A 12,409-nucleotide genomic window follows, 5' to 3' on the forward strand; every position below is an offset into this window, starting at 1 on the left:
AAATAAAAGAAAAGAGAAAAAGAAAAAGCAGCATTTAAAATTTTTCTACGTCAGAGAGCACTTGTTGGACTTTTCCATTTGACGTTGGGAGTAATTGAATTAACAATGTCAACGAGTGAATTGGGACCAACCGATTGTAAGTAAGTTGATTGAATAGAGTGGGTGAAAATTTAAAACCAAAATAAAAGCATGGGTTCCCATGTACACTCATACGCATTTTCACAATGCTCTCTCATCATAGCTGTAATTTTTTTCAATTTGAAAAAAAAAAAAGAAAAAGAATTCTTCAAAAGAGTGACACTAAAATTTAAGGTCAACATTTAAAATTTGTAATTATATTAAAATAAAATTTTATTTTTAGTAATATGGGATATGGTTTCTAAATATATTATTCAAACGGATCTTCCTATAAGGATGAAAAAGTGAAGTCCATTATATGTGCATGTATATATTTCAAGACATCCAAACGAAATTTTAAAAAATCAAAACCTGCAATAGGCGAACAAGCTTACTTGAATTGGAGCGTGTTGTGCACGCATTCCTAAATTTGGTTGACGCATGGTAAATCTTGTAGGTTGGTCCTGCGAGATTTAAATAACCAGGACTATCAGGTTTTTGACGCGTGGCGAATCTCGCAACTTGATACTGCAAAATTTAAATGACTAGAGCTATCAGGTTTTGACGCGTGGCAAATCTCACAGTACCAAGTTACGAGATTACGTAAGTATTAAACTGAGAAAATTTTTCCGTGTTCTTTTATATTTTATTATAAAATAATAATAAATAAATAAATAAAAACTCAAGCTTAAAAGTCTAAACAAGCGTTGGGAATTTTTAAAAAAAATAAAAAATTCTTCATAAATATCTACAATTTGTCCTTGTTGGCTGTGAGTTATGTTTTTTATAGTATCTACTGCTCACAATCAGAAATAAGCTGAGACTGAACACGTTCAAGTTTGGCTTACTTATTAGACGAACCTTAAAATTAGTTTGTGAATTACTCATTTGCATGATGAGTGAGCTCTTGTTAAGCCAAGCGGTTTGGTTTTTTCTTGCAGCATTTGGTAACATTGCCTATACACACTAGATCCCGAATCATTTCCATGCCCGTAGGAGTTGATCTGTTGGACATGCACAGTAATTATATTCATCCTACTTTCCCTGGTGTAGAGGTGAGTTTTGGAATAGAATGCCCATTATATAAATGTTGTTCAAGATGATAACCTATTGTTTCCTATAGTTCATAAGTGATCTCTCCAACTTAGAATTTTCACAATTTTCCTATAAATGTATCTCTCCAACTTCATTTAGAAAAAAGGAGAGGATCTGCAGAGAGAAGGTTGAGGGATTTAGAGAGAAGAACTGCAAATTATATATAGGGAATTTGACAATGGCGGGCAAGAACGAAGCTTTGGTGTTTCTGCTGCTCTTATTTTCAGGTATGAATTTCTCAATCACTAAAGCTCGGATAGGTTTTGGGCTCAGTCTTCGAGTATCCTTTCTGCTCTGTTTGGTCCTTGAGAAAGTGTGGCAAAAGAAGAGGGACTGAAAATTTCTGGGTGTTGCATGTTTTGTTGTCTGGAACTTCAAATTAAGAAAACAGAGCCTCCAATTAATTTTAATTCTTCAACACAGAAATCAGCAGTAGGAATACAGAAAAAGCTGGTTCACGTAGTTTATACTTTCAATTTTCGAATTACTTGCCTCCTTGTTTTATTTATCGATTTTATTTTTTTATTTTTTTTGGGCAAAGAAATTTTGGTGGGATTAGCAGCAACTTCTGAGCAGTCTTTGAAGCTCGGGACCGTAATTGGGATTGATCTTGGGACTAAATATTCATGTGTTGGTGTGTATCGAAATGGTCGTGTGGAAATTATAGCGAATGATCAAGGAAACAGAATCACCCCATCGTGGGTTGAATTCTCCGACACCGAGCGTTTGGTCAGAGAGGCCGCCAAAAATCAAACGGCTCTCAATCCGGAGCGCACCATCTTCGGTGCTAAGCGACTCATTGGAACAAAGAAAGTGAAATTCCTTTCTTTTTTTTTTGGTTTAACTGTGATTCTTTTTAGGATTTGTTCTTTGAATTATATAGATACTGGTTTTGTTTCGTAGGTATGATGGTCCAGAGGTTCAGAAAGGATATCAAGTTGTTGCCTTGTAAGGTTGTGAACAAAGATGGGAAGCCTTATATACAGGTAAAGATTCGAGATGGTGAGGTTAAGGTGTTTAGCCCTGAGGAAATCAGTGCCATGATATTGGGGAAGATGAAGGAGACCGCAGAATCCTATTTGGGGAAGAAAATCAAAGATGCTGTCATCACTGTTCCTGGTAATTAATTTCTCGATCTCGTTATTCAATATATATGTTAGGAAGTACAAACTAAGTCTAGGAGAAATTGAAGGATTTAGATTTTCCATTGATTCATATTTGCGATTCTTCCGTCTTTAATTTCCATGTTTCAATGTAGGGTTCTTTGTGTTGGTTTTTGCAGCTTATTTCAATGATGCACAGAGGCAGGCTACTAGAGATGCAGGCGTCATCGCTGGGCTTAACGTGGCTCGCATAATTGATGAACCAACGGCGGCGCCCGGCGGCTATTGTCTATGGAATGGACAGGAAAGGGGAAGAGATGAACACTCTGGCTTATGATCTTGGAGGGGGTACCTTTGATGTTTGCATCTTTCTGTAGTTCAAGGAGGAATCCTTGGTAGTGATGCTGGGGAAGAAATCAAGGGTAACAAAACCGTGGCTGTCCAATTCCATTGTCCGATTGTAGATGCATTTCCTTTAGATTGATTTTTTGAAACCAAAAACTTACAAGTTGCTTGAAATTTGAAATGCGATTTTCTATTTCCATTTGAATCGGCCGTTGTTACAATTCCATTCTGTTAGTAGATGCATTCACTTTAGATTCAATCCTTAAAAATCAGAAATTGACAAAGCACATGAAATATGAAATGGAATTTTGTCATTTCATTTCCTGCAGAGATGGTTGTGCTTGATCGTACTCCCTTGAGCCTGGGAATTGAAACTGCCTCTACAAATGCATTTCTTGTTGGTTAATGCCATTACAAATGCATTTCTAGCTTGTTTTTTTCACTTGAGGTACATTTTTCAGGTCTATGAAGGTGAGAGAGCCTTAACAAAGGACAGTCTTGAGCTTGGGCAGTTTGACCGATCTGGCATACGACCTGCTCCCAGGTGAGTTAAACTTGGAACAATGACGGCTTTGAAAATATTGCAAATCAACCAATGTTTTTTTACTAGAAATTTGCACTGCCCAAATTTTCTAGCTGCCCAAAAACCTTGTACAAAAAGAAGTGACAATACACTGGTTTAACTCTAGTTATGTAAAAATAGAGGGAACATGTAATTAATATTTCTTATATAACTTCATAAATTTTATTGTAGGGGAGTATCCCAAATAGAGGTTACATTCGAGGTGGGCGTAAACGGCATATTACATGTTAAGGCAGAGGATAAAGCAGCCAAGAAGTCAGAATCTCTAACAATCACAAAAGATAAGGGGGCTCTCAGTGAGGAAGAGATCATGAGGATGCAGAAGGAAGGAGAGGAATATGCTCAGGAAGATGGGTAAATAAGGGAAAGGATTGACTCCAGAAACAAGCTTAAAGCTTACATTTACAACAAGCAGCAAACCATCGATGATAGACAAGCTTGCAGATAAGAATGACTGAGAAGATGGAGAGTGCGTTGAAGGAGGCCCTCAAGTGGCTCTATGATAACCAGAATGCACAAAAAGATGAATTTGATGACAAGTTGAATGAGTTGGAAGTAGTGTGTAATCCTGTGATAAAGCAAGTTTATGACAAGAGCCATGAAAGTTCTACGAAGAACCAAATGATGAACTGTGAAACACCTAGCAAATGACTTTTATTTATTTATTTATTTATTTCAGAAACAAATTTTCCTTTCGCTTGCATGGAAGTAAACTCACTTTTGTCACATGAGAAAGCTCAAGGTTGATCTCCACCTTCACAAATGGAGTGTAGAAAGCTATTGAGTCTAGTCCCTTAGCCTTTTGCATAAAAATATTTCTCTACTATTGATAAATCAATCATTTACAATATGCCCAACAGTTACAAAAGAAAACCAACGACTTGAAATCAACATTTGTTTGGGATGGAGATTGATCAAGAGAAAGGTTCCTCCAACCTTATCAAATTTGGCATCTACAAGCTTATTGAGAGGCTCTTTAATTATTTCAACGAAAACCATCTTAGTGCAATCAAATTTGAGAAGAAAATGCTTGTTTGGTCATGGTTTTGGGCTTATAAAAAATGAAAAGTTTGAAGGAATAGTAACTAATAGGAAGAGACTAATTGTACAATTCTAACCAGGACTAATCTACAGTTTTCATGAAAATAAAAAAGCAAAAGTTTAATTAAAAAAGTAAGTCAATAAATGTTGTTGATGTCCTTATTGAAGTGCATTTATCAATGGATGAATATATAACAGTAAATTTATCAATAGATGAATATACAACAAAAGTTAATGAAGATATGGGCAATTGGGATCAAGAAACTAATTATAGCCGCTAAAAAAGTTCAGATTCATAACATGACATAATTTGATCATATGATAAAAGGATAACATGACATAATTTGATAATATGATGGAAGGATGGCTCATGACACCAAAAGCATTAGAAATATAGGACACAAATCAGGAAGCTTGAAAGTAAAAGAATCTACTTCTACAAGAAATTGTTTTAACTTTTCACTCAAGATTCTAAATTATGGTGTAATCCTGCATTGTCAAATGGGAGTCATAGACCTGTCCAAGGGTCCTATCCTCCTTATTCTAAATTCGTATCTTGTTTCTCCTATGTCCGTGCAAGGAGGCTAATTCTCTAAAGAGAGAGACTAGAAAAGATCCAACTCTTCTACCTAATCTATCTTTAAATTTTCTAAGTTCTTGAGTGTCTCATTACCAAGTTATTGTAATTTTCAATTTGTTTTCAAGTGACAAATTGAGTACCATCACTATCTAGTTTCAAAGCTAAGAATCAAATACCTGATCTAACATTTCATTACAAATAAGATAATTTCTATTTATATTTGTGCCTCTTTATAATTTATGTTTTTTAAGGATAACAAATAAAACCCTAAACCACATGTACCATAATCCAAAACCACACATAAACTACACTAAACTCCCTAAATATTAATTTTTTATTTCATTCCATTCCCACCCCAACTGATTGCATTAGCCAAACAAAAATATAAAGATAGGCATTATGAATACGTTGCACACTTAATCATAAAACAGTAACATGTTCCGATTTTTATTTCCAATAATAAATAAGGTAATTAGTACCACTTCAAATCACACCTTAAAAATAATTGGTAGTTTTCCTAGTCAAAATAAGATTCCACTGGAGAAATTTTCAAAAAAATAAAAAATCTGAAAATGCGTTGCCATTATCTTACCATGAAAAACTAGCAAACATCCTCTCGCATCTCCAAGAGTCGCCTGATCAGCAAGTAAAATTACACAATTTACTAGTAGATATCATCAATTGTAGATCTTTAATACCAAAGATAAGATAATTAAACGGAGGTATGCCTCAAAACATGCACAAAGAAAAGAACCAAATAATGATGCATGGTTAATTTGAGATGGATATGCATAAAATTAACCAAGCCACATCAGCCACTTGGGGGCATAAAAATATTTTCCCGTGAGCCAGAACACACTAGTTTTAAAACAAGCATTTCAATAGGATATAACTTCAATTCTGGGAGAACGCGAGCATCAGGGCAAAATCACAATCTGGGAAATTCTGCAGCCCTTCTGCAGTAGCTATAAAATCTTGTATCGATTATCTTCATGTGCTTGAAGCAGCTTCTGGTTTCCCTCCAAATCCTTCTTGTCCATCTACTTTTGTCGGTTCATTCTTTTCTGCTTCTTGCCCATCAGGCTTTGTCACTTCTTGATCTACAAAGGAATGAAAAGAAATCCCGTTAAAACAATAGAACAAGACCAATGAAAAGATCCCAGTACATGCAGCTGTAGATTTTGAATCTCCAACCACTGCTCGAGTATTTATAGAAATTCAGAAGACTAGAAATGAAGTTTCTAAACTCCAATTTAAATTTCAAAAGAGGTTGAATGCTAGTAGTAGTTTCCTTCTGCACTCTCACAAACTCTCTTCCTGTCATTGGGGCATTTGACCACTATTTCAAAACAGAATAATAAGGCAACCACTTCAAATGATTTTGTATTGTCAATGCTCTACCTTCTTTCATAATTTTGTTCATAAATAGTGATTTAAGTGTTAAAACAGGTAACCCAATTTTGTTTCTAAAAATAATGCCAAGGCTCAATTATAAGGGCAGTACACAAGCAGAGTGCATGGAGCAACAGCTCATACATCCGTCTATCAAAAATAATCTCCTGAAAAACTTGTTTTCAAAACAGGTACAGACACCAACTAGCTTTGAGGTACAGAGGAAAATGCAAATCACCCCAATAAAAAAGGGGAAAGATGATTTTTTTCCGTAATCATTGAGTGGGAAACCCTAGGACCAATTTATGAAACCAATTTGTTTCCAAACAATACCAGTTAGACATTAGGGCAATTCTCCTTCAATCTAAAAGTACGTAGATTTACTCCTGCAATATGATCTATGAACTCAACAAACACCCTCTGCCAACTCCAATCATCTGCTGGGGTGAAGGATTCTCTCTCCTCTGGTGGGGTGGGAAAGGGACTCTCTTTGCTTAGGAATCCAACAATTCACATGATGCCCATGCAAACAAATCAATCAGCATGATGACATGCATCATGTAAAGATTCAAAACCCTCGTGGGGGCATGTACCACACATAATATGTGTGAACCACAAACTACCCCAGCCTCCACCTCCCATACCTCACGAGGGCATGTATCACACATTATGCATGCAAATCACATGATCCTTCAAACCCCCTACCCCGACCCACCATACAACAACATTAATAATAAAACAAAGAAAAGAGAAGCCAATACTTTAAATGGCAAAAAGATCAACCTGAACAAAAAATGCACACATGTACCATGCACATATTGTGATAACAGATGACTGGAAAGACAGATTATTGTCGTATTCAGTTTGTGGAATGGAATGGGATGAGAATGGACTAGTCTATAATAACACAATATTTCACCGAAAAAAAAAAGTGCTACTATAAGATAAATGGACACAGGAAAATTACAGCTATTCTGACAAAAAATGGAATGGCTCGGGAAGATTGGGAATAGTTATTCCAACTTCCAAATCTAGAAGGTTGGAATGGCAGTCCTTTTTTATGTCAACTTGCTTTAGAAAAGCACCACCCATTTTTTGCGAACCATATACTAATATAATACCTGTTCCATTCCCATCTCATTTATAATGTATGGTTTATCTAATCCACTGCATATAATAAATAACAATAGAAAATGCAATTCATAATATTGGAAAGCTTTTTTAACCTATCAGTCCTTGATATATATCCCAAAAACACACAGAGAGAATTAAAATTTTAAGTTTCCCACTACATTCTTAAACCACTTCCTCTTTCAAACAACTTTGAAATATTTGTTAAATTTTTATGTATCATGTATTCAGAATCAACAAAACAATGTATTGAAATTTTTTTCATAGGCAAATCACAACCTGACATTCCGCTCAATGGCTTCACTTTCCCAACTCAGTGCCAAAAACTTACCCCACCAGTGATAAGACTAAATGCATACACCATTATCAAAGCACATATATATCACAATAAGAATTGAGATTCACTACCTTCATCGTCACTATCTTCAGGATCACCCATGATATCATCTCCCATGCCTTCCATACCACCAAATTTCTGAAAAAGGCAGCAGTTCATATTAATTTTAAAAATTAACATGAGTTCCAAAAGAAAGCAACACTTTAAAAAAAAAAAAAAAATAGTCAAAGAAATGCCATACTGAGAAATCCATCCCTCCGAAATCCAAGTCACCAGCGCCTGCTCAAACAACATATTAATTCCCAAAATTGTGAATTTTCATATAATGACATATGGTAAAGGGAATATAAATTATTTGAAAAAAGAGGATACCATTATCTTCATCTTCATCCACCCATTTGTCCCAATCAACTTTTATGTAATGTGGTGGCTTGCCATCTGCACGCAATAGTTTCTTCCACCATTTCTTCTCTGCTTTCTCAACCACACAAAATACACTTCTAACGCCTATATTAACTTTGCTTTCCTGATACAACCAAAATTTTGTGAGCAGATATTTTTAACTTTAAAAAAAAAAACAAAAACAAAAGGAAAAAATTGTACGAAAGAACAATAGTGCTGGCAATTTGATGAGGTGTACTACTGAAGCATCTCTATAACATGAGGCGAAAGCGTGATGCATGGACATGGACCTACTTCGTACAACCCAATATTCAAGCAATGAAATAAAAAAGAAAATAGGTTCCATGATGAGAATTTCGGAAGAGGCTGTAAACATGTCTTCAATCTTTAAACGAAGCAAATATTGAAGTGTTTTTCCCATGGGTATGTTTCCAGAGATCCAACTGTCGAAAGCTACTGAAAAAGAAAATTCAGGGGCTGACAGAACTCTAAAAATTTAAACATCAACACACAATTTGTAAGCCCTGTGGCCCCCAGAACTAAAATGTTTTGTTTATAGGCCAAACATCCAAAAGACAAAAAAATTGGACCAAATTTACATTATAAACAAATGTCAGAATTTTTAAAATTTATGGACCATTTCAGATGTCAAAAAAGCATTAGCTTGAACACATGTGAATGAGAAGTACTTTTTCCTGGACCATTTCGGAAGTATTAGAAACATTAGCACATGCACACAACAAGTGAGCCCATAATCAATCATATGAAGCATGTAAAATAAGGAAAACTCTTAAACCAATGATTCTAACAGTAAATAAGTTAGAAAGGTTGAGTTGTAGACTGTCAAAGCCACCAGCAAGCTCAGTTTGCTTTCAGAAACCTGCGCAGATAGTTTTTTCTAATTTCAGTTATTGATTTCAGTCGAAAGGATTCAACCAAATATCTAACCTTTACACCAAGAACTAAGACCTCTAAAAACTAAAACCTTAACCCTAACCAACCAAAGAATTGTCTTTGCTACGGTTGGAAGAAACACTAAAGATTACTACCAGCTTATGCACTTTGAGAGACCGAGGGAGGCAAAAGTTACTACTAAAACAAAATATAGACAATTTTTCCTTTAACCAAAATGAAATACACAAAGGTGGGTTAATAACAAATCAGTTCATGTTCAGATACATACAAGACAGTAGTAGAACCATATCTGTGCATGGGTGAAAAGCAAGCAGTGGAAATTGAGCTCATTCTTTCAATTACAGCAAAAAATAATCTGAAATACTATAGTAGGGGTTAACCAAATCCCAATTTCCAGGGAACATCAATGAGAATCAAAGAAAATTGATCCCTTACCTCCACATTCACCTTATCAAAAAGTTCCAACTTCAGTTCATAAAAGTGGTCTTCTGTTCCACCAGTAGCAGAAAAATTAAAAACTCCTTCTGGCTCCAGATTGGCCTTAGCATTTTTTGCATCTGGCAACTGAACGGTAATATAAACCTTGTCCAACCTCTCAGCCCACTTCACCTCAGGGAGCCGACTACACAGTTTGAACCAATTTTACAAAACCATATCAAGCAATGTGTATTTGAAGACAGAAAGGTAAATGAAAAGGCAAAGATGTTAGATAATATCTTGCAGTTTCTACTTTTATATTGTTTAAACTTTCTTTGAAACAATATTTCACTTCTGTAACAAATCAATAATGATCCATGCGAATGCAAAAAGAGGGATCAAAATATTGCCAACATTTCAGCACACACATATCAAGAACTTCAATCTAGATTCTAGATTCCCAGAAGGCCCAAATATTGTATTTATTTGGCATAGGCAAAACAAACAAATGGTTCAATTAGAATCTCGCACAGACAGGATGGTAAATAATGTGTTGTTGCATGATTCACATGAATGCACGCTCAATAGGAGTTCGAAAACTATCATTAATACCAGCTGCCTACAGTGCGAAAACTGTAGGGCCTGTAGTCCTCTCACTCTATGCAAAAACCATAATTTTCAACAATTCCTTACATCTTTTGGAAAAATATAATGGCAGATCAAAATAAAACATCAGTTTCTAACGAGTTCCGAACAAGAAAACGATAAACTCAAACAGATACGACTACACGACAACTGTTGCAAAGACCAAAGTAATCACAAACCCTACGGCTCGCTATCATTCGCCTCATTTCCCCAGTAGTTTTCGCTGCTGTAAAAAGCTAAAAGCGTAGAATTTCTTCTTTAAAACGCAAGAAAAATGCTCCCAACAACCGAAATCCCTATAACTTTCACAAATAATTTTTACAACTACAGTAATGACAGTAATATAACCATTGGACAGTGGATGCATACAGATACAACCCATCAAATAGGGACAAAGAATAAAAAAATTAAACAAAGCACGATTAACGTCAGACAAGATGAGATGAGAAGATCCGAAGCAGGGTGGTAGAAGTGAAAGGAAACAGAGCTCACCTCATGGTGGTGTTGGGACGGAAGGCGAATTCGACTAAAACCCTAAGTTCAGAAAGCTCGAGAGTTAAACAGCTAGGTCTTGATGATTCGCGTTGATTGAACGGGTAGGGGTCGACGTTTTAAGCAGGTCCATCTCGGATCAAGTCGGATCTATTTGCCCTAGTTTACACATCTTTCGGGTCGGGTAGTTGGTTTTTGGCATTCCTCCCCTTATCAGTTTTCAAGCACCGTTTGAAAATATGAAAATTAAGAAAGAACAAAAATTAAAATAAATATGAAAATAAAAAATTAATATAAATTAACAACAAAAATAATTTTATATACAATTAATATTTGACACAGATAGTATTGATTTTTTGCCTCATCAATAATAACATGTCCAAATAATAATATTTTCGTATAAATTCAAACTTTAAATGGAATACAACATTTTTATAATCCATTGTATGTGATTTCTATGAAAAAAATATATATTTGAATAATAACGATGCCATTAAAAAATTTAACAGTTAATTTTTAAGGTCAAAACAAAATGCAACAACTATTATTCCTTTTAAATATTAAAAAATGATTTTATGAAAAAAAAAATCTTCACGTTATGTTTGATTTGTGGAAATGTATATTTCTATAAATAGATTAGTTTCATTATGTTAGTTACAATTAATTATATAAAAAACTATACAGTTATTATAAAACAAATAAGAATGTGAAAAACTTTATGAGTTCATAATAAGGAATAGATACGAAATAAAATAATTAGGAATATACCAAAAACAGCTATTTCCTTTATTTCAAAAATTTAAACTATATTTCATTTTATACCAAAGAATAACTATTCTGTCAAACCAAATAAATCTATTGTTTCATTTAGGAGTACTATGGGCGCAAAAAAAAAAGATTTGGTAAGTTGTTGCTATGGTCAAAATTAATTTTAAATTTTCCTCCTAACGTCTTGTTCATGACTTGTGATAATTAAAAGTAAATCCATTGATTGAAATCAATGGTTTGATTATTATTAAGATGAGAATCCGCTAATTGAAATCAATGATCTAATAATGATTAAGATGAGAATCAACTGATTAAAATCTAAGATTTAATAATGATTGGAAGTAAATTCACTGATTGAAATCCATGATTTAATGATGATTGAAAGTGAAACCATTAATTGAAATCAATGTTTTGATGATGATTAGGAGTGAAACTACTTATTGAAATTAATGTTTTAATGATGATTGGGAGTGCATTCAATCAATCAAAGAGATGATGAATTGAAATAGAAGATACTTGATTGGATGTGGAATCAAAAAAATGGAAATTAAAAAAAATATGTGAATCTTTGCAAAAGAAAAAAAAAATTGAAATGCAACTAGGGTTTCATCATCACTCATATAAGGGAACAATTTAAAATCAAATTTGAAGAGTCATTTTTTGAAAATATAGCATTTTGAAAAATAAGGGAAAGGATTCCAAGTTTGCTCTTTGTGTTTCAAACCCTTGGTTCAAACACCTACTTTCGTTCACCCCTACAAGCTAAAGGGAGAGTGCTCACACTGCGCCTAGGAAGGGAAAAGAAAAAAAAAAAAACACCATAAGGTGGGGTTCTCGTCCCTATCCAAACATCAATTGGAATGATATTGTAGAGGTTAACAAAGAGGCAAATAATTTATAAGATGATTCCAATAAGTGCAATTAGTTCACCCAATTAGAATAAATGAGACTAACAAGCATGTTAACGAATCAAAGCATAAATCAGGCGATTAAGCATGCAAATTATTATGTGTTGTGAAAAATGCCCCTCAAACAATGCACAACAG

The 12,409-nt window shown here is 34.4% G+C and overlaps 2 protein-coding genes across 2 annotated transcripts; one reads left to right on the forward strand and one right to left on the reverse strand.

Moving 5' to 3' along the window:
• Positions 1–1,229: 1,229 nt before the first annotated feature.
• LOC131153955 (heat shock 70 kDa protein BIP2-like) lies at positions 1,230–3,894 on the forward strand. The gene is given in 10 exon segments (XM_058106399.1): positions 1,230–1,439; positions 1,754–2,331; positions 2,495–2,586; positions 2,588–2,678; positions 2,681–2,737; positions 2,990–3,057; positions 3,122–3,204; positions 3,415–3,672; positions 3,674–3,697; positions 3,699–3,894. Coding segments are annotated over 9 exon segments (1,083 nt in total). The 5' UTR covers positions 1,230–1,439; positions 1,754–2,117.
• Positions 3,895–5,628: 1,734 nt separating this feature from the next.
• LOC131154369 (uncharacterized protein OsI_027940-like) lies at positions 5,629–10,834 on the reverse strand. The gene is made up of 6 exons (XM_058107085.1): positions 10,596–10,834; positions 9,477–9,663; positions 8,097–8,250; positions 7,966–8,003; positions 7,796–7,862; positions 5,629–5,964 (listed from the first exon to the last, which is right to left on the reverse strand). Exons 1-6 carry the CDS (start codon positions 10,598–10,600, stop codon positions 5,855–5,857), a joined length of 561 nt encoding a protein of 186 aa, XP_057963068.1. The 5' UTR covers positions 10,601–10,834; the 3' UTR covers positions 5,629–5,854.
• Between the last annotated feature and the right edge of the window lie 1,575 nt (positions 10,835–12,409).

The sequence above is a fragment of the Malania oleifera genome, chromosome 4 (assembly GCF_029873635.1).
Source record: "Malania oleifera isolate guangnan ecotype guangnan chromosome 4, ASM2987363v1, whole genome shotgun sequence".
Taxonomy (NCBI): domain Eukaryota; kingdom Viridiplantae; phylum Streptophyta; class Magnoliopsida; order Santalales; family Ximeniaceae; genus Malania; species Malania oleifera.

Coding starts and splice junctions, on each gene's coding strand:
- LOC131154369 (XM_058107085.1), bottom strand. Junction 8,251..9,476: donor TTGATAAGGTGAATGTGGAG/GTAAGGGATCAA, acceptor TGGTTGTATCAG/GAAAGCAAAGTTAATATAGG. Junction 7,863..7,965: donor TCGGAGGGATGGATTTCTCA/GTATGGCATTTC, acceptor TGCCTTTTTCAG/AAATTTGGTGGTATGGAAGG.